The sequence below is a fragment of the Homalodisca vitripennis genome, chromosome 8 (genome assembly GCF_021130785.1).
Source record: "Homalodisca vitripennis isolate AUS2020 chromosome 8, UT_GWSS_2.1, whole genome shotgun sequence".
In the NCBI taxonomy this organism is placed as follows: Eukaryota; Metazoa; Arthropoda; class Insecta; order Hemiptera; family Cicadellidae; genus Homalodisca; species Homalodisca vitripennis.
Window position 1 is genome coordinate 110,772,961 of NC_060214.1, and position 23,641 is coordinate 110,796,601.

The 23,641-nt window shown below is 32.5% G+C and overlaps 1 protein-coding gene across 2 annotated transcripts in view; it reads right to left on the reverse strand.

The window, feature by feature from the left end:
• Positions 1-43: 43 nt before the first annotated feature.
• Positions 44-23,641, reverse strand: part of LOC124367890 (heparan sulfate 2-O-sulfotransferase 1-like) — a 47,502-nt gene continuing 23,904 nt past the window's right edge. For both annotated transcript variants that reach the window (XM_046825080.1, XM_046825081.1), the window contains exons 2-7: positions 22,426-22,714; positions 19,965-20,168; positions 14,880-15,037; positions 7,560-7,755; positions 5,008-5,174; positions 44-180 (exon numbers count right to left, since the gene is read on the reverse strand). In XM_046825080.1, the coding sequence (XP_046681036.1) occupies positions 5,088-5,174; positions 7,560-7,755; positions 14,880-15,037; positions 19,965-20,168; positions 22,426-22,626 (846 nt within the window). In that variant the 5' untranslated portion in view covers positions 22,627-22,714 and the 3' untranslated portion in view covers positions 44-180; positions 5,008-5,087. The remainder of the gene's footprint in view (positions 181-5,007; positions 5,175-7,559; positions 7,756-14,879; positions 15,038-19,964; positions 20,169-22,425; positions 22,715-23,641) is intronic.

Sequence of the window (23,641 nt, forward strand, 5' to 3'; positions counted from 1 at the left end):
CTCCTGGACTATTGTGTTGTCTGATTTTAATTGCATTTCACATCCAAGAGGCCTGATTGAGAAGTCGCCGCCGTAGCCAATTGTAAAACTCGTACTCCAGCTTGAGGCTAGTCTGTAACTTCCGTCTGACATCCTCGCTCACATGTCTGGGGCGGTGCTTGTTCCTGTTCCTGTGCGGCTCTGAAACGTTCGTAAACATTCTCGATTCACTGTTCTCAGTAAACCAACGTTAAATAAATAATATTTTTCTTAAACCGTAACTTTTTTATTGACTGGACTGTTTGTTCAACACTACAGTCGGGGCCACCAAATTAGGCGGGTGGGTGGAATTGCGCCGTTGCCAGATTGTGCAAACATCGTGAAATAGAAGAATCCCTGAATTGTATCCATTTTAGAGCTTGATGTTGTTTGCCTTCTCCTGAGATTCTGATGACATCTTACAAGTTACAAAGATGAAAATCGTATTATTGGCTTCAGGAGAGACTGCTGATGATAACGGTGTATAATTTTTGTATGTAAATACAAAAATGTAATTTTTAAATCCTAAATACCTACAAACCAGTTTTAATTCATTAACATGGTGTATTAAACATTTCAGTAAGCGAGGAAGTTTTTTATTTTTTAGTTAGGAACATTTTTCTTGTGGCAAAGTTTTAGACAAAGGTATAAACTTTATTTTTTGTCCCAAACAAATTTTTCTCAGTTTACTAACTTCGCTGGGAAATGCGTGCAAACCTAAATTATTGAAACCAAACACGCAGAGCGATGTGTGCGCCGTGCGTATACACACAATTTCTACTCAACTTTTTTTAATAGCAATACTTTACTTTCTATTATTTTTATCATTACTCAACTATAGTACTATGTATTGTAACCGTAGCGAAAATTAAATAAATATTTTAAGTTTAGTAAAAATAACCATGTTTAAAACAATCTGTTTTGCCTTCTTTAGCAAAATTATTTTAAATATAAACATTTTAAACACGTGTAATAATAGAAATAATAAAGAAACATTTTTAAGTAATTATTATTAAACAAAATTCAGAACGTTTACTACAACACATTTAGTTTGACTATTTAAATCACTTTTTTTAATACCCTCTAATCGTCTCCTTTTCACAGGTGTTTTTTTTCATTTTCTCGTGAACTACCAGCTTCCTCCGTTTTTAGTATGTAACTACACTCACTAACTAGTCAGACAGTACAATACGACTGGCACTGGCACTGGCAGGGTGGCGAGTGAAAGCTGCAGCGTCGGCGCGCCCCGACGCTTGGACTAGGCAACAATGTGCACACAGCGTTGCCAATTTGTGCCTGAGTGCGACCGATTCTCGACCTTCCTCCGCTTCACCGGTCCCATACGTGGCAACAGCGCAAATCCACCCACCCGCCGTATTTGGTGGCCGTGACTGTAATCGTGAAATGATTGAAATAAATAGATATTATATATTAACTCCACATTATAAGGTTATCTTTATATTAGTATAACGAAAAGGCAACTAAAACCCTTTTAAAATTAACTGTTAGCGACTGTGAAAGCTATTATATTGGGCAAACTGGTAGAAATTTTAATAAAAGGTTTACAGAATATAATATACAAGCTTTGAAAACAAATAACATGTCTAAAATAAAATCAAATTTTGCTGAACACTTATTAGTAATTGACTATAACTACACAAATATTGAAAAAAAATGAAAATTTAAGAAAGGCAAGGAGAGAAATTAAACTCAAAGGAAGAATTACATATCTATCTAAATTATAATAAAGATCCTCGTAACATTTTAATAGTAATCTGAAAAATAAGGCAAACCCAATTTTTGAAAAAAATAATATATGAAATACAGATTACTAATCAAAATTACAACTATTTCATTTAAATTTAACATTTGTTTAAATGATCCACATGTGTATACTTAATTGTTTATTATTAATTTAGAGGTTAATGTACACTGTTGATGGTTGAATACCGAAACACGTGTATGGCAATAAAAACATTTTAAAAGGGTTTTAGATTACTTTTCATTATACTAAGATATTATTTGATATACTGTAAATGAATACTTTTGTAAATCTCGTCAGAGATTTGTATAGATTAAACCTTTGAGTGCCAACATCCGATTTTACCGGACGTTCGGGAAAAAGTCACTAAAAATTGTAACCTTTAATATTTTTCTGTGTATATATGTACTTTCAAAGGAGTTTTCATCAAGCTTAAGTGTGTTTGTATAGTTTTTGTGTTTATTTTACAAACTTTAAATTATGAAACTCATATATAAACATTTTTGGTTGCCATAGCTACCGGAAACAATGTGACAATAGTTTCTTAAAAGTTGTATAACTCACTCATTATATTGAAGATAATAATATAAATTTTTCAAGATTTACAGACAATTGCATACACTTTCCAGTGATATGGACTAAGAAAAGGATATGCATTTTTTTGGATATGAATAATGTGGTTGAAAAATGAAATTTAAAAAAGTTTTGAATTTTTTTTAGGTAAGTCTATTTTTGGTATTCCTACATTTAGTGTTATGGTAACTTTGTTATTTTATGTTAATTAAACAGAGTTTTCAAAGAAAAATTAAAAAAGAATCATGTTGATAGCTTATTAAATAATCGAACTGTGAATTTTTTACTAAAACCTTGCAAAATGTTTTCAAAAGGGCTGGCACTTTTAGGTACACCCACTAGAAAAATACCTGGCACTTTTCATTATACCCACTCAATAAATACTTGGCACTCAAAGGGTTAACACGTTCGCTACCACCATGTGAAGAAAAGTCGTATACCCATAGACCAGCCGGCTCAAATATGAGCCGCACGGTTTCTACCCGTGCACCGGCGTCCCAAATATGCGCCGCTCGGGGCACCTCAAATAGACTGATGTCCCATATTTGCGCCGCTGTTTGCATGCCACTATTATTGCCTTGAAAATTCACTGGTCTATTTTAGAGACTTGATACTTTTGTATTGGTCTATGGGGATGTCTGGCTCACATATGGGACGCTTGGTCTCTGGATATCTTAAAAATTACGTCCCGCACAGTTGATAAACTTGTTCATTGCAGCCTACACTGTTCTTGTTGTAAACCTCACACCATGGGCTTCTTTCTTCTGAACTAGGGTTGAGGTTAAGTTTTGTTAAAATTTTTTCCACCTGCTAGACGTCTTCCTGTCGAATGGTGTCTACATTTTCTCAAGGCTTGCCACCAAAACAACCTACCTGAAGTTCAAGGACATCGTAATAAAAAATTACATTCAGATAGAGCCCATGCCAAGGAATCCTCGCTCCAGCCACTCTTCACAGTCTGCCCATACTCCCGTGAAGCTGTAAAAGCGTCTGAGATGCCATGTTTGCAGAGAGAGAAACCAGAAGAGGAAGCAAACATTTTATACCTGCTCCGTCTGCAGCTACTCAAATAACAAACCGTTTGGCCTATTCATACCAACTTGTTATAACCAGTAGCACAATAATTAGAATATGAATGTGTGAGCACTTAAATATAACGTAACGTGGTACATTCTGAATATTTGTGTAAATTTAATAATTTATATAATGTTCACTTATTTTGTAAGATAGTTATAAGATATGGATTAACAGTCGTGTATTATGTCTTGTAGAGTAAAAAGAATCCCATTTGTGTTTTGGTACCACGAAATAAAATAAACTTTATTTCTACTTTATTTTCTTATATTATACTTTTAATTTCTAAAATTAAAATTCTTGTAGGCCTATAGCCGAATAAGATATGTATAATAATAAATTAAATGAATCTATATTTATATGACTCTGTTGTTTGAGCTTTTGCACCATGAAATAAAATACTCTCATAATAAGATATGCATGTTTGATTGAAACTTACCCTAAAAACTACAGTAACTGAGCAAATAAATAGTGGCTCATATATGGGACGCTTGGTCTATGTTAAGATTTTGATGCTATAGACCGAGCGTCCCACATATGGGCCGCCGTAAAAATTACGCAAATCAGCAATATATCAAATAAGAACAGTACAGACATACATTTTAGGTTATTTTGTTGAATTATAGCTCAATTCAACAATATTTTATCCTTGGTCTGTGGTTAGTCTCACACCAATTATTCTCGGTCTGTGTATAACAACCACACTTTGTAACGTTGGTCTGTTACGGTGACCCGGGCGGCGCAAATATGCGCCGCCTGGTAGCAAACGTGTTAATCTTGAGATTAAGACTTGATTCAATCTATTATGATTAGAAGGGGTTAAGCTCTAGGATATAAACAGTGAACACAGCAACTAGTCTGGATATTCATGTTAGTTATACTAAATAAGAACTGAACATTATTAACATCCAAACATAATTATAATAAATATTATAGAACAAAAAAAGAGTGGAAATTTTATATCAAAACTTTTATTAATGTTCACTCTTGTATTGTGGTGGGCAATTCTAATACCATCACTTCAAAAGGCACCAACTTAAAATTCTTCAATATTTTTTCCACAAAAAACTTAAATTTCGGTGACGTAGCTAAAGGATGGTTCAATGCAAATATTGCAGTGTCAACTTCAGACGTACTAAATAAAATGTGAATAATTTTAGCAGTTAACATAAATATATAACACCAACAGCAGTTTAATATTGAGAACTGTGAGGAACCTAAAAAATTATTGATCATATTTATTTATTGTAGATACTTTGACAATAAAAGTAAAAGACCTTCAGCCAATCAGGAACGAGGATCCTTGACTAGCATTTCCTTTGGTGTAATGCTATATCAGAACCCATGACTGAATACGAAGAAAAAAGGGTCTCATCCCTTTCCAGCCTTCTCAAAAAACAGAATACAATATTGATGAACACTTTGATTCAAGAAGTGCAGAATGTATAATCGGTATTTCTGAACGCAATAAACACTATTTCTTACCCTTGCCAATGTACTATTGCTTTGCAGCAAAGGGTTGTTTAGCACATTCGACTTAAAAATCAAAGTTCCAACATTCCTTAAGATTATAACTTTACCAAGTAGCTGTTTGAAGTAAATCTCTTGCACGCCCTTGAAGAAATACGGCAGCCGTTTCTCCAGGACAGAGAGAGTGGAGTTAAGTTCCTCCAGGACCCCCACCACAGGAAAGTAGCGTTCCACGTTGTCTTTGGCTCGCTCTAAGGCCCAGCGATCGTTCAGGACCCTTCTCAACAAATCAGTCTGTATCTTAGTATATATATATATATATGCCAACACCATAAAATAATGCACGGTAAAATGCCAAAACCATATAATTTTTATTCATCATTGTAATGCAATTGGTGTTTGGTGGGGGGATTATTTCTTTATAAAACAAGAATTTTAATCACTACCCTTTCTGAAGACAAGAAAAATTGTTTGGACACTTCAAATGGAGTTAAAGGCATTTAAAGCAGTATTACGAGCATCTTTGAATCACTCAAAAAAGCATGGTTGAAGATAAGAATACAAATATTTACCGTGTTCATATTGTTACGCACCCCGCAGTATAAGGGTGACGCAGAAAGTTAAACAGGAAAACTATATAAAACAATATAAAAATGTTAATTTCTTTAAACAATATTTTATTAAAAACATGTAATTTTCTTAAATTATATTTAATTGAAAAATGGCAATTTCTTAAGTTATAAATCATGCGAAACATGTCACTTCCTGAAGGTATGGTTCGTGTATGTACTGTCAACATTTATATTTTTATCTTCAGCTGTTTTTATTTAAGCCTGTTTACAACCTTTTTCCTTCATAAATGCTGATAATTTCTTGGTGAGTGATAAAAAATGGTTTTCTTGTCTTTTTAAAGGGGAAGTAATTCTAGGAATGGAAAATTATTTAAAGGGCTGACTGAAATTAAAAAAAATTCATTGACCCAAAAACAGAACACCAGAACACACTACTACCATCACCCACATCCATTTCTGGATGATGTTGTACTATCATCCAGAATAGATCATTATAACATTTTTGTCACTACAACAAAGCACTTTAATCGGAGAAAAAACTTCTTAACTCTTCGTAGTTGTTACTTTTTGTGATTTTAGAGAAAGTTTTGGTTCTATTTGTGTATTAGATTAGTAATTTTACTGTTAAGAATTTTTTTAACAATTTAATGGTACAGTACTTAGACCTTTTCCAATTTTCAATGAATACAAACCAAAAACACTTGGTTTAGCCGTTTTTAGATTAGACTGTGTTAAATCTGTAGAAGACACTCAAATATATTTTTTCTATTGTTTGTTATTGTTTTTTTTTTTGAGCTCTAAATGAATCATGTTTTAAAGTTAAAATTGTTTGAAGGGGACACAGCTTAATACAGAAGTATGAACATGCATTGGTTTTCATTCTCATTTATCAATTTTTTAAAAATTCTGTTTTAAGCATCAGCTCTATGGTCACTTTGGCTATTTTCCTATCATGATTGGTCCTCCCTGGGATTTGAACCCGTGATCTCTCAGTTAGAGAGCCGTCACTGTATCCACTAGTCTACGGAGAAGGACATATCAATTATTAATGATTTATACCTATGACATTCCTTACTGTTGCTACGTTACATTTTATGTTCATTGTACGTTAAAATTTAAAACATATAGTAAACAACACAATCATACGTAAATAAATACAAATATTTACAGAACACAAATTGGCTGACGCAGTGGCCACATGTTCACATGTGCAGGACGGATGGTCCCTTCGACAACTACTACTGTAGGAAGGCACTTGTCAAGATTGACTTTGTAACTGATCCATCACCTCCAGGTGCATTGTCGAATCATACAATGAATTGGTTTTGTGTTTATCTTATCATTAAGTACATTGTCAGGGTCACTTTTTACTGCTATTGTATATGGAGTCAAATTCCTTCCTCCTGTAGTTGCAAACTCTTTAGCACGCGCAAACATGTAGTAGCCACCACGTCGTAGAAATTTGTGTTCTGTAAATATTTCTTTTATTTATTTATGTGTGATTTAGTTGTGAACTGATTGTTTTTTATTTTAATCTACAATGAAATGATTATGCTTGGATACATGAAGATATTACAGTGTTGACGAAATGCGTTTTAATAGTAAAATCATCTTTTACTATTAAATTTATAAATCATTAATATTATGGACATTTGAGCAGTATGAATGAACTTTAATATCAATTACTATCCCAAATTTAATGCCTTTGTTGTTCAAAAGTTAGTCTCTGATTTTCTTTTAATTGGTACAAATTGATTGGTTCCAAATGTAAAAATTAAGAGATGTACTGAACTCGTTGCCATCTTGATTCTAGCCTGATAAGAACAATGTTGCTTCAAACACTAGCAATCTTAGAACGCAAGACATGTAATTATAAAGATATGTTTAGTAAAAATCTAAACACTTAGTTTTTCAAATGTTTAATAGTTATACAGAAAAAACATTTAAACTTTTTTGTACTTCACATTTCTCTAGTAAAAGTTCTTTTACAACATTTTCCTAGAAATACAATGTTGCTAAGTAATCAGACTTCTAACTTAATATACCCCACTATCATAAAATTAGCATTTCTTGCACAAACTTATACTGACATGCAGGAACGGTCGTGGCCACAGAAGTAGGGGATGGCAAGATCGTAGAGGTGGCCAGTCTGGAAGCTGCACTCTGGGTCTGCAGTAAGCACACACTCTTCGAAGTTGGCAACCGTGGAGAGCCGGGGACGCGGCGGTGTCACATGGGGCAGATCGGGATTTTTTGGGGTTGGGAGTCACACGGCTGTAGTAGAACCTGGACAAATTATCAATTTGTGTTTCATTGGGATAAAAAATAGTCTTTTATGAGTAAAATCATAGTTTTTAATTCAAATGTAGGGTTTAAAAAATACATTTATGAATAAATAACAATAGTTGTGTATAAATCTTGTTTTCCAAATACTCAACATGCCACAGTAAAATTTAAATATTACAATTAATTTGTAATAACGCTATCTTTTCATACTCAAGTACAGAGGTGCTCGCCATCAGTGGCTGCCTCCATGGGGAGGCGTAGAAGATTTTCAAGGGAGTCAGTGTATTAGAATAATAGAAAAGTGTTGGGGAACATGCTTGCAAGCTATTCTCTTAATGCTTACGTGTTAGTTTGTTTATTATGTGATTTCAACATACATATTTTTTCAGTATTGTACTGTAGTTTGTTGGACCAGCAAATATAATAAGTGGGACAGGCAAGTTGTAGTACGCTTAAAAATGGCCAAATAACTACAAAAGAAAAGAGTATACTGATGATTATGTTAAGTATGGATTCATTTTCACTGTTTGTTACGTCAGTGCATTATTTGCAATGTTGTTTTGAGTAATGTTGCCATGTGGTCTAGACATATGAAACCCTACTCTACCGGAAGTTTTGAAATGGAAAACGAGAAAGCTGTTGAAGATACATCTACCACTGCAATCAATCGATGAATTTAAATAACTTGTATTAAGGCATTTCGTGTAACTTGAAAATTAAATGGAACAGTATTTTCCAGATGTTAGGTCAGAGAGTTGGAAATTTAAGTTTATCTGTTTCAACTATACAAGAGATTTATTTCAAACTGATGTGGGATGTATACGGTACTTCCTAACCACATCCAGGAAGAGACAATTGACATAAAATGTTATTCTCAAGCATTGGTGAAATTTCAAAACATGCATGGTGAAAACAGTATGTTCAATAAGGTATTTGAGGTAATATTAAACGTTTTGTAAAAAATGTATCAAATATTTTACTTCAAAACTTGCAAGTCTAACCTATACCCTAACTACTAACTGAAATTTTACTACTTGTCTTAACCACATAAGGTGATGATGGTAAAGAGGAAGTGTGACCAAATGTTATTGTACTAAGGGAGCTACAAAGTCTGAAAGGTTGAAAACCTCTGCTTTAGTACAAGCTTAACCAAACTGTTCTCGAAATAACCCTGTATTGTAAAAGTTTATACAACATAATTTAACGGATTGTGGAATTGATTTTGCATAATTAATTACCTTGTATTATAATGTAGGTTATCTAACCTATGCTCAGAGAGTTTTCTTGGGGCAAAGAACTATACCATTCAATTTCAGGGGTAAAAAAATACCTTATTTTAAGGGTTAAAGTAAAATATACACAATACCAGTGGTTGAGCTACGCTCTGGGGTAACCTTCTCAGAGGGTAACATTAGGGTTTATAGAGCATCTATACACTTTGGATGACTTCACTAAACTGCCAGGTTTTATCAATCAATCAATCTTTATTTGCCTTTTTACATATGACATGCATTGACAAAGTCAGTAATATTGTCTAGATGACATGGTCAGACACAAGCAATAAAACCAAACTATTCAGTTTTTAAAATATCATTACAGTTTAAAATTATTCTTTGAATATCAATATCATAATGAAAGACAATAGTTTAACAAAAGGAGATTTTAAAATAATTGAACAACAAAAGAATTTATAAAAGTTTAACAGATATTAAATTTAAAAAATTTTAACTGATTGCACGTGAATTACTATAATACTAGCACAACAATTTGAAATCTTAGGATAACAGGTTACAATATAAAATTCTACAGATGAAATTTAATCATACCAATCAACTAATTCCACAAAAAACTTCATCAGATATAACATTGTAGCTTACTGACAATGAAAAACAAAATGTATTTATTGTGTTTTTCTCATTGCCACTGTTATTCGTGCCAATGCTAATGTCAACATTTCAGAATTATTATTTTCTTATTAAATTTGTTGTAAGAAATATGTAGGAAAATCTATTTGTTGGATTTTGAGATCCATTTTGTAGGATTATTAGTGTACATAAGGTGTAGGTAAGTAATATCACTTTCTTATAACCATAATTAAAGCATTTGTTTAAAATGTATTGTTAACAATGGTTAATCTGAAAGTACCCACGGACATTGCCATTATTTTATAAAAATAAAACACTACCATTAGAGGATTGGAATCTGTATTGTCTATGCTTCCATGCAAGAACGCAGCCAGGAAAAAAATGTTGGGTGGGGGGGCAGACAAATGATATTTTCCCGTAGTGGACAGAGAATAAGGCCCCATTTTGTTTCTTAAAAGTTCTTGACCCGTTTCTTTGTTGAGAACGATCTTTCAGCAGTACATCTCAGTTATACTGAATTATTTAAATAATAATAATAGTTTACTAAAAAAGTAATTGAAAAAATTAAAAATTTGGGAAGGTCCGGGGAAGGACCCCCTTGCTGGATACGTCCTTGCTTCCATGTGAATGAATCTTTTTAGACACACGAAGAAGACATTGTAGAAGCTTCATTCGTATTGGAATTATTAATCAATTTAAAAACAAACACTACAATAATAAGTCAATTTTAATTGTGTCAGATTTTTCATTTTCAATGAATACATCACCAGATCCACATAAATGAAATCAAAGTGGTTACAGTAATAATATAAACTCCATCTAGAGATCTCTCAAGATCTAAATAGCATTGAATTCCCTATTTTTCAAATGTTTTCAAAAACCTTTTCGCTCCTTGAATAAGTGTTTTATGATTCAAAGCTGAGTATTTTAGAATTTGTTAGAAATGTTATGTATTATTTTTAAATAAATTATATATGAGTATTTATTATGCCACTTTTCCCTGTTGCAGTACAATGTATTCAATTTCATCAGTCTTAAATATAGATTTTTTAATGATTCACTAAATTACGCATATAAAATACAAAAATAATTAATATTACTACTTACATTATTTTATTCAATTCATCAACAGAAGAACTAATTACTGTATTATGACAAAACCAAAGAATTGATGTGAATAAGTTAATGCTTCTATACTTTAGCCTTATGAGAATACATATTATTTTAATAACCAGTTTGGTTTAATTTGATTAGTACAAAAGTTTTTTTACAAAATAAGTTACAATTGTTTAAAAACATCCAGTATCAATTGTTTAGCATTCTTAACTAGGAAATTATTTTACTTGAAAATGTTGGTAAATAAATAAATCAAGCCTAAGTAAAATGTGATTATAATTTATCGAATTGTACATGTGATTATTATAATATTTTAGCAGAGATGTAAAATAATTGATTGATAATAAAGCACTAATTTTTTTAACTGTTGTAAACCTTCCAACACTAATAATACAAAAAAGAATATCATTATATGCCATAAAATACTTTTTGACAAATCTTTAAAAAACGTTTAGAATATTTTTAAAATTATGTAGAGCAACCATGTAGACAATTTAAAATGATAAAATGAATACTGCGAAGTTTATTTTAAATGGTTTGATCTCGAAACAGTGAAAGTGAAAATAGAGATGTTTAGAGGATTACAACATTGTGTTTGATTACAGTTGCAGAAAGGACTGTGACACATAATGACATAATGTGCATCATCATAGCAATTCCAGTCATCATACCACTTAGAGTTTTTGGCTGGAGAAACCACCGCAACCGCGACTACCAACCGTGAAATGTGGCATTTGTCTCCTCGGTTTTCTCTTTTGTCATGTGTGATACGGCATTACGGGTCCGGAAGTTATTTGAGGTTATGTCACAGTTCAACAGTTTATTCAAAACATTAGGGTTGGGTATTTGAAACATCAAAGCCAACTTGATCCAGATACTTAGATAAGCTCTGTGTATTCCAGGTATGATTCAATATCAATTTCTATAAAACCTGGTGTGGAGATAAGGCTCACTGGTATAAGATAAGAAGTTTTTGTTAATTCTGGATCGTACCAGATATTTCCAGTCTATGACAATCACAATTAATTATAAACGTGCTTTTCCTCAATGATGAAGCATTTCATGTTGGAAGTGTAATGTAATTATTACAATGTTTAGTTTTACTTTATCGTCAAAAACCATTGTAAACATAAAGTGTTAGGCAACTAGAGAAATGTTTATATTCAATTCTTTCAAAAACAGCAGGAACTTTTATTTCATTCAATAACATTGTGGAGCAGAAATAAATGTTTAGGCCTACCCTAAAGAAAAATGCTATTGCAATTCCATTTTTTATTTAAGAAATATATTTACATAATTTGGTAAGTGCTTGTTTCTACAGATTTAAGAGGACACGCTAGTTAACTGCCAGTCCTCCATTCCTCCATCTGGGGCTCCATTTTTAACATCAGGATAAAGTTTAAAACTGTGTTATAAATAGGAATTTCATAAACGTTTGTGTCTTCAAAAACTTGAATTTAATGTTACTAATGTGAATGAGCTGTATGAAAATTATCAGTAAGTACTGATTGTTTATAATTTATATTAAGAATACATTTTCCAATAAACTCTATTTATCATAAATTGTAAACCACTACTACCAACAAATAATCATGTTTTTAACAATTTATTAGCATTCAGACATTAAAATCCAAGTTGTTGAAGTGAAACACTTATGGAATTCCTCTATTTATAACACTGTTTATAACTATATGCTCATGTTAAAAACAGATCTACAAATGCATAATTATGAATGCAGCTAACTAGCATGCATTCTTGAGTTTTTATTCAAGTATTACTGGATTTTAAGACCTTTAGTAGTATATGTCATAAAACTATTAGTTCCTCCACTATTCATTATACTGTAGTTACATTTTTCATTTTGGTGAAAATATTCTTTTGCGATCCTTCACAAGCAAACAATTTAGTTATTGGAAATGGCCATCATTATGAGGGTATACAATTTAAACACAATAATTTTCTCTATTTATAGCCCATGAAATATGGTACATTATGTAAAAATTACTATAACTTGTGTGCATAACTATCTCCAGACACAATTGTGCTTTGGTTTGCGTTTAAAGTAGATTTATAATTATGAGCTCCAAAACATAACCTAAACATTGACCTCCATGGTTCTTTGCAGGGGCGTACCCAGGAATTTATTTCGATATAGTGATAAATCCAGGATTAAGAGAGTTTATATGTACTATTAAAACTTAAAAAGTAACAAAATATTCAAAATAATGCGTGTGTTGACGTATTATTAAAATTTTGGATGGTTTTAGCTGCATCTGATAAATATTTGATGAAAACACCCTCACAAGGTAAAAAAGCAATATTTTTTACCTTATATCAAAATAATTTTCAGGGGGATTGATCTCCCATATCTCCTTCTGGGTACAGCCTTGCTCTTTGGCAATGTGGGGATGGCCAAATTTAATGTCTAGTGTGTATAGAAAAAATACATTCTTTGTTTTGGCATTATTTATTTTCCTTTTAATTTGAGAGGTATGTATAGAAATCTAATATAGGTCATTAAAAATGGGTATACCCACTGCTAGGTTTGACTTTAATCTTATTCCAAAACGAAAGAAGCGGTTTGAACTAATAAATTACTTAGATAATAAAACTGACATAACCAAACCATTAATGAATGTGTTGTTAATTGCTCCAATAATAAAACATCCCATTATACAAGTGGCTATTTAGATTACGCAATACCCTTCACCACCTGTCTGGCATTTCATTAACCTCTTTGTCAATCAATTAAGATTTTGTTTGTAAACACTGCAGTAAGCTCTGTTCCCATAGCATTTAGTTATCTAACGCGTTATCGTTATCACAGTTTCCACTATGGGAAACCAAGCTACCAAGGTGTTCCCAGTGGACTGGTTCTCATAGAACAATGGTAACAGTATTCAATTGTCTAAGCCAATAATGATGGATCAGAATACTAATCTTGCTCGAACTAGGTTCTATTCTGATGAGGTGGGAAAGTATGAGCAGTTGAAATCGTGACACTTGAGGCAGTGCTTTTCCATTTCAATAAACTTGCTTTAAGCGTGATTAGCTGATAACTCATTAAAATGGAAAAACTTTAAAATGGCTGTTTTTAGTCAATAAATTATTAAATTTGTTCTTAATTACATCTTAATAACACACTCTTTCTATACACTTCTACTTTAATTCTAATACTAACATGAAATATTTTATTTCTTACTTCTACTGCATTCATTGCAATAACGAGTATGTAATCTGACTGTATTATGGCCAATAATCAATATGACAATTTTTTTATGAAGCTCATAAAACATTGGTTATCAATATCCGTTTTATTAAAGACGCCTGCTCATCTTGGTTTGGCAGCTTCAATTATTACAGTTAGTACAAAATTTCCCATAGTAGTTAGAATTAAAACAACAATTTGATCAAACCGATCAGAATAACTTCTTTACCACTGGCTGTTAGCTTTTTGATAATTTGACGCTTTCTTCTTTGTTGTTGCTATCTTCTTCAGCAAAGAAGACAGCATCAAATTATCAAAAACTTGGCAGCCTGAGATAAAAATGATCATACTGGTCATATTTGTTATAATTGGATAATGTTCACCCAACTATTACAGTTAGTAAAAAGATTTACCATAGTAGTTATAATTAAAAAATCAATTTGGCCAAACCGATCAGAATAACTTCTTTAACACTGGCTGTCAGCTTTTTGATAATTTGATGCTTTCTTCTTTGTTGGTGTTGTCTCTTTAGCAAGAAGGTGGCATCAAATTATCAAGAACTTTGCAGCCTGAGATAAAAATAATCATACTGGTCATATATGTTATAGTTGGATAATATTCACCCAATCACCATACAGCTTCAATTCTCATAGAAGTGAATACGTATTATTGGCAGTTTCAGTTAACATCTGTAGACTGAAAATGGTTCTTCATAGGGAAAGCAACATATTTCAAGAATTAAATTGTATTAGTGCCTAACATGGTGTGAATCAAAAATCTTAGATGGTAGTATAATTGAAGTTGTAAAACATAAGGGGCATTATTTTTCCCCTTTTGGGTACATTATAGCTGATCATTAGTGAAAATACCATTCGTTTTACGTTTTGGTGAAATACAACTTCATTACATAATGTTGCAAATGTTCTGAGGCTTACCTTGAGACAGCTTTATCCACAGGGTCCCTCACCAGGTTGATGTACGTAGGCGACTGTCGGCCGAAAGAGGTGAAGTTGATGAAATACACATGTCTGTCAAATGATAGCGGTATGGTGGCATCGTGAAGGGATTCAGTGATTTTTTCTACAAGTTGTTCCTAGAAAACATATACACTTTTATACATTCCGAAAACATTTTAATGTTACAAATCAAAATTATAAAAACAACATAACATAACCTAATTTTATAACAATTATAATTTTTTTATAACATAATTATTATACCTAGTCCTATCTCACTTTGTTTACTATCAGAATATTTGCATCTCTTTTTCTCGTAACATACCAACGAACCCGTTACATTCCACATATTCACTTAGATACATCACCCTGAATGTGGCTAATCTCAGAAATATCTATCACCAAGTAGGGTTAAACAGTTTAACAAAATTATAATTTTACATGGCTAGAGTTATAATTTTGCTTTATCACGATCTAACTTAGTGCTTAACAAATTTTACTGAAACTCAAACGTTTATGAAATTGAAATTGTTGAGAAATCCAATTTTACTAATCATAAATATCCTTAGTTACAGGCTTTAAAATTGCTTTTATTGAGCGCCCTCATTTTGGAATTCAAGACCATGATTTGGATTAAAGTTCAAACGAGGTGTATATGAATTTATAAGACTTTTGTTGAAATGGCAAAAATTAAGCTTGGTTATTGTCAACTGATTTGAGGGAATATGTCAATGTTGATTAAATAAAATGTAAAAAATGTTTTATAAGTTATAAAATGCAACTAAACACAGTGTTGTGTATGTTACTCATGAATAGAACAAGGCAACCATATGGCACACCATGTGTCTAGTAAAAGGCTTCGCTGGGGTTCAATGTAAAATTTCAATTTCATACATTATTTAAATTATTGACAGATAGAACCACAGACAATCATACAAAAAAGTAATTTGCCCTGGCAGACAAAAGATCAATTCTGTCAGCATACTGAGTGATAGGCTTCAACAATGCTCAGCCAAATTTCATCGTTGGTTATTCAGCATCATAGAACTCATTCTTCTCTATGAAGACATGAAGATTCATGGATGATTTCAAATTTACAGATGAAATCTTTCTCAAGACATCTTGACACATGATACATTCATTCACATTTTTGTTCATTAAATTTGAAATCAACAATGAAAGTCTACACACTAAGTCACTTATTGGACTAAACTCAAGGTTGTTGAAATTACAAACTCAGTATTAATTGTAATTTCTCATTACAAAGAGAATCTCTACCAGACATGTTTATGTTTATCATTTCTAAACTGGTTTTCCCCTTCTATATCAGTAAATTGGTCAACAATAGGTACAATTAGTATAAGAGTCGTTATTTGGATGTACCATAATATGTAGTTAATTTAGTTCAGTCTGTTCATATGTCAATGTTAGTTCATATATTTATATATATACCAGGTGTCTTAAAAGTCCCAGCCCCTCCCTATAAACCTTTTTATACATAGAGATGGAAGTGATTTACTTTAGGGGTTGTTTATAGACCAGTTACTGTGTCAAAATGGTCTTAATGTGTCTCACATACTAACTGGTAAACAATAGGAAATAACTTGGCCAAACCAGCCATTAGTATTCCCAGAACTTCCTAATGGGTTTCTGTCAGACAAAACAGAACCTAATAAATGCTATACTGTATTATTATTGTTATTGGTTGATTCTTGTAATAACTTGTTTTATGATTAAGTTCTCAAAATAACTAGTAAGCGAATGTTTTATTTACCTTATAATAACTTTAAATATAATTTAAACTGTGGGGGTTTTATAAAGAATTCAAGCCTTAATTGGCCAACACATTTGATAGAGTGACATGAGAGACCTGTAGTTTACACCATTATTTTTCTTTTTATAATTTCTTTCATGTAAGGTGTCATTTGCTAGGGGTTCCTATTTTGAAATACCCCATTCAGTCATTTTTCATTGGAAGTCGAAATTTTCATGCATAAAAAACTCTTCAGCTGGTCATATAAACAACCCCTAAAGTACATCACTCCATCTCTATTTATAAAAATACTAATGGGGGGGCTTTTAAGACACATAGTATATGTATATATGTATCTGTCACATATGCTTATTTAAACGCATATGTGACAGATACGGCCAAATACAAAATAATTGAATTGTATCAAGTGAGGGCTCTGTGGTGTAATGGTAGCACATTCACCCGGCAAGTGAGAGATCCGGGTTCGAGTCCTGGCGGAGCAAGTACTTTTTATGATTCAATGTTTATTGAAATTAAATAAGGCTATTGCCATTTATACAAATTTATACATATATATATATATATATATATATATATATATATATATATATATATACAGGGTGTATATTATGTCTGGAAACACCCAAATATATCCTTTAATAATTTAAATATAAATTTGAAACCTCTTACAATCGTGATAGAGATTGGGCATCTACTTTTTGGAACAATGTTTTGTTATGTCACACCAACGGGGGACGTCCTGCCGAGGGTATCGTGAATATTCTTAATGGAAGCCTATACCTTGTGATACATAATTTTAAAGGTAATAGCTTACTGAATTGAATGCCACAAACCGCATCTCAAAGGAATTATTCTATCAGAAAAATAGAGCATTTTTAGTATTGAAAATTTACTGATGTTCAACAATGTAATTTTAACATGGTTCTTGCCACAAAATGTGTTACACTAATTTTTTAGCATTTTTTTAAATGTTCAATTAAATAAAACAAAAATTTCATTTTAAGCTGGTTCTATTAGCACAAATTTGCCAGTTTTTATTACAGTACAATTATGGAAATCCTTATGTTATTGATTTCTTATTACAAATAAAAAATAATGTATGCTGTTAGAAAAGTCTTACAACAAACGTTTTACCTGCATTTGGTGTCAAAGCAATTGTTCGAACTGTGTTCCTTCTACGGTTTGACAATGAGCCAATCTTGTGTAAAATGATTCGACAGAGTTGCCTAACATTTCTTCAGTTATCAAAGCAATCTCCTCTATAATCCTGTTTCTTAGGTCTTCCAAATTATGAGGCTTTCTTCTATAAACATTGGATTTTAAATGACCCCCATAGGAAATAATCGATTGGTGACAAATCCGGAGATCTTGGAGGCCATTCGATTTCTCCTCTTCGGCCAATCCATTTATGAGGAAACCTTAAATCCAAATACTCTCTTACCTGTCTCCCATAATGGGGTGGAGCACCATCCTGCTGAAACCATACATTATCAAAGTATTCTCCTGATGCAATTTGAATAGCTGGGATTATTTCATTTTGGAGCATATTGTAGTAAAGTTCGGCATTTAAATTTCCATTGATGAAAAAGGGTCCAACAATTTTGTTACCTAAAATTCCACACCATACGTTCAGTTTTTGTGGTTGCTGTGGATGGGACTCAGTAATCCAATGTGGGTTTTCACTAGCCCAGTAATGGCAATTGTGCCTGTTAACATTGCCATTTAGGAAAAACGTTGCCTCATCAGAAAATAGTATGTTGGTCAGAAAATCTCTATTGTCATCACATTTGCGCATCACAAGTTCACAAAACTCAACTCTTCTGTCGTAATCATCCTCACTTAACTGTTGGACTAAATGAACTTTAAATGGTTTGTATTTATTAATTTTCAAAATCTTACTCACAGACATAGGGTGCATATCATGTTGCTGTGCAGCTTTTCTGAGCGATGTATGTGGGTCTTCAATAAATGTTTGCAAAACATCTAGTGCATGTTCTTCATCTGTTGCAGATTGTATCCTACCCGACTTTGGCCGATTACGTACACTCCCTGTCATTTCAAAACGCTCAATAGTTTTTGATATTGTTGAAACACTTATGGGATTCCTTTCTGGGAAAGTGTCATTAAACAAATTACAAACTTCCCGATAAGATCTTTGACGATCGCCATATCCTCGCATCATCAACAGAGTAATTCGTTCTCTTTCAGACAATTCCATTAAAATGCCAAATAAAAACTGAACTACTGTAATTAGATAACTTGTTGACAGCAATGCTTCAGAGACACTGATTAACTCGACAGGAATGATATGACCTTTGTCCATTTGTAATTCCCAAGCTTAGACCTGTCTAGTGAAAGCTCCATGCTCAACAAACTGAAACCTGTAGACCAGATGATTAATAACACAATAATGTTTTCTCATAGGCTAGTGACCTTTGTCTCTTTAAACCTTCCTGCTGACTGGAAAACACCAAGTACAGATTCATAAGTAATCAGAGAAAGTGACTCATAAGTTTTATTCATTGTAATAAAAACTGGTAAATTTGTACTAATGAAACCAGCTTAAAAATAAATTGTTTATTTTATTTTAAGTGAACATTTAAAAAATGCTAAAAAATTAGTGTAACACATTTTGTGGCAAGAACCATGTTAAAATTACATTGTTGAACATCAGTAAATTTTCAATACTAAAAATGCTCTATTTTCTGATAGAATAATTCCTTTGAGATGCGGTTTGTGGCATTCAATTCAGTAAGCTATTACCTTTAAAATTATGTATCACAAGGTATAGGCTTCCATTAAGAATATTCACGATACCCTCGGCAGGACGTCCCCCGTTGGTGTGACATAACAAAACATTGTTCCAAAAAGTAGATGCCCAATCTCTATCACGATTGTAAGAGGTTTCAAATTTATATTTAAATTATTAAAGGATATATTTGGGTGTTTCCAGACATAATATAGACCCTCTACTTTTATAAATCTGAAGTTGTTCATGAGCAAGAGCAATAGTTCCTGTGTCACCACAAAGTTTCTCCTAGCTCGCCAACAGTAGTTGATGTACGATGGAAACATGGTTTTACTATATACATTTTCTTTAGTAATAGGTTTTTGTAACTTTACTTGTAAAATATATTAGTCCTATACAGCTTGGAATTTTCCTATTGATTTACTTTTATATGTTAAACCTTTTAGATTGGATCTTCTGGGGCCTTATCATGTCTTTTATTTGGAAAAGCTCTGAAAAATCAAAGCATAATCAAGAAACCAAGATTCTCTAGGTGGCACACCTGCTGGTGACGAGATAGCCGCCTGGTGTTGCCGCCTCCCAGCCGGACATGTTTGTACCCGTTGAGACCCTGCATCCACTGTAGCAGCAGCACCAGCATTTCACTGCCAGCCTTAGGTACGCGGTTGAAGAAGAGCACATGGTCGCTCAGCTCTGGCACCGTGGCGAGCATCTCACTCAGAGATTTAGTCACCTTCCGCGTACTCTGCACGCAAGAAATAATGTTAAGTGCAAAGCAATTTTTTTTCTTAATACCCATCAGGCATGACTTCTGGCTGGTTTATACCTTCCAGTTGAACCTACTACTGGGCACAGCAAAAACCAATGTGTCACTTCAATCTGGGCAACCTTATGGATATCCAGGAGGAGCACATGGAGAGCACAGGAGAGAGGCTGGTTCATAGTTGGCCTCACCTTTTTCTGGGAGAACATGAGATTAGTGCCCTAATTCTTCCTCATGGATCTCAATAGGAGGCGGCCCCTACCCCCTAACCTTACCCATCCTGAATATCCTGTCACTCCGGAAGCAGCGCTAAGGTTCTTATAGGACTAAGTGCAATTTATAAGATTCTTATCCTAAGAGAACATAAAAAAGCAATCTTTTACTCTTCTGTAACATCATTTAACCCTCCAAAAAGATATGGCATTTCAGCAGGAGGATCACTTTTATCAGACTGTAACACCTGGACAGTGTTGAATATAATACAGTAATAACAAGTTGAAGGTCTAAATTTTCCAGCTAACTTAGGGCTAAAAAGCCCTCTGTAACACATCTACTAAGGACCAGCGGATTAAGGATGGCTCCTGAAACACCACCAATGGCTGATCAGATGAGCTGCAGAATTCAGCACCAGTTACCCATCTATGGATTAGCAAGCTCACCATTTCTTTATTTGTTATTTTGTGATAGTAACTGCTCTAAGACATGAGGGAGGATCATCAGATAAAACTCATTTAAAACAATACTATTATTGATCAGCTTTTTATTTTAGTTTATCACCTATTATCATTGGGTATTCTACAAAATAAGTCAAATTTATTACTTAAAACACTCATACGAAGTAAATTGACACATTTTACAAAAGCATTTATGAAAGTTTGACTCATATGATTCCAACTTATAAAATGAGATATTTTATATCAAATTCTATTTCAAAAATTTTATTCAAATTTGAAACAGATGCACAATAATTACATTTATCTCATTTTAAAGAATACTCTCCACAAAGACTGCATGTCTACATGTGGAGAGGAGCTGATAGAACAGAAAGTGCCACACAGTCACAGTTGAATAAGAGGCCCTGGTAAGTCCGAAGTCCAGTGACAGGTTGGCTCATGGATATCCTGCCCAGGCACAGCTAAAGGCGGGATACTGATATCGTGTTATCAGTGTAGATAACGACTCCAACATTTTGACTGATGTTATCGCAGATTTTAAATAGACTGTATCTCTTCAATATTGCTTCTAAATCTACGTTGTAAGTATATCTCTACAACCAAAGAAAGAAAAAAAATTATTTCTTAAAGAAAGTAATACATCTGATGTTTTTCCTTGTTTGACAGTCAAACCAAAAATAATCCTCTTGAAAATGTTCTTTTCAAATTTGAACAAAGTACAAAACAAAATATGTTGAAAACAAAATAGAATATAACAATGCCTCTCTCGTGCTCAGTCTGACCTTAAGACAAAACACACATAATAACATTAAAAATATAACATATTATATTGTAACAAAATATAAACAACAATAACATTATACTATTAACATAAATTTTTACTTTCTTTTAGAGAAATACAGGGCCTCCAACAAAGCAGAGCTTGTAATGAGGTCCCATCCTTGAATTTAAAATGAATATTTTAGATCGATTTTACTATTGTACAGTACTTTCTTGATGGACTCCCTATTATTAAATTCTAAATAGAACTATTTATATTAGCATTACAAAAAAATAAAATATTATGGCCAAAGGTGTGCTACAGTAATAAAAGAAAAGAAAAATATATAGGTTACTAACATACATATATACATACATAATCTCAGACAACACACATATATACAGCTGCATTTTTATACTTCGGCACACAGTACACTTCCAGGCCAAAAAGCAATATTAAGGGAGTAAAAGAGGCTGTTTTGATTGGTTACTTTGTACTTAAAGGATATAGATAAGGTATTACAGTTCTTAAAAAAAGAATGTCCAAGAAGATAAAGTTTCGATAAGCGCTATTCAGTTATCACATAACCTAAAAAGAAGTGTTTAACAATGATATTATTTCTCTATGTTTTTCAAAAGTGTGTCTTCTTTACTCTTTGCTGCCTTTGTAACGAAGTATGCTGCATGAGAATAAAGAAAAAGAAAGTGTAAACACTGTACTTTTTTCTGCACCACTGGTACCAACAAAAATATAATAAAGGTGTATATTTTAATGCAACTTCTAACCAACATAACCTAAGTCTCACCTGAGAAGGGGTGACCTCATTGAGTCTGATTTCCTCATCTTCTGGTATTAGCACGTAGAGAGACTTCTTAGTTCGCAACACTGTCGTCCCAATCAGTGTTGCCACCATCAGCAATATGTAAATACATGTTTTGTAAGTTCTTCTCTTGGTGAACGTGTATTTGATGAATTTCTCTAAGTTGGTGTGAATTAATTTTGCCATGGCTCTGTCTCGAAATACATTTCTGCAATCACTTGTTTATGTTACCATTATTCGTTTTTTTCCTAAATTGACGTTAACCTTTCGTCATCTGAAACAAGCAATAATGTAACAGTAAAATAACAGTGACAAATATAGAAATTATGTTTTTTATTTTCACTTTAAGTAGTTTTAAAAGAAATCTAGCTTTGAAATAAACTAAAAAAAACGCTAAAATTCAATATTATAAATTTTAGATGTAAATAAACGCCAATCCAAATTTCAACTGAGCTTTCAGCATGTTACATTTATAGTAGTTATGTATACAACAATTTTCAAAATTATATGAACCATAACACACACACACACACACACACACACACACACACACACACACACATATATATATAATATTTTCATTTTTATATACCATTCAGCACAGTTGTAGTGGAGAGATTCTTCCCAGAATTGTATCCTTGACAACTTTTTTTGCTGTTTTTGATGCTGAATTAAAGAGGTTTAAAATAAAAGAGTTCAAGATAATCTAAATCATAGAAACTGTAGAATTAACTGCCCATAGAGTGCTTATAAAGATGCTGAAATGCTTCATGTTACTTGCATTGGTTTAATTGCCTCTGAGATCTGAGAGTATATAGAGGTAAAGGTAAAACAACAGTGCAAAATAGATAATAATAATAATACTTTAATCCTTTAATACTTGCTTTACGTTAAAACCAAAAAACACCAAGTAAACAATGGTAAATTTACAAAAATGAGCCCATTAAATTTACAACGGATTTGTTAAATAACTGTAAAGGTTCGTTTTTTATGGTTTTAATTGTCTTAGAATAATTTTTCTTCTTATTTTGTGTTGATTTCTTGTAAAGTATTTGCAATTTTATAACATTACTTGTGAATTCCTTGTTTAAGGTTTCCTACTGACGATGAATGTAGTTGAAAAGATAGGATATCAACACTCTCTATTATTATATGTTATAAAAATAGAACACTGCGTTTCAAGGATTAAAATCCACTCTCT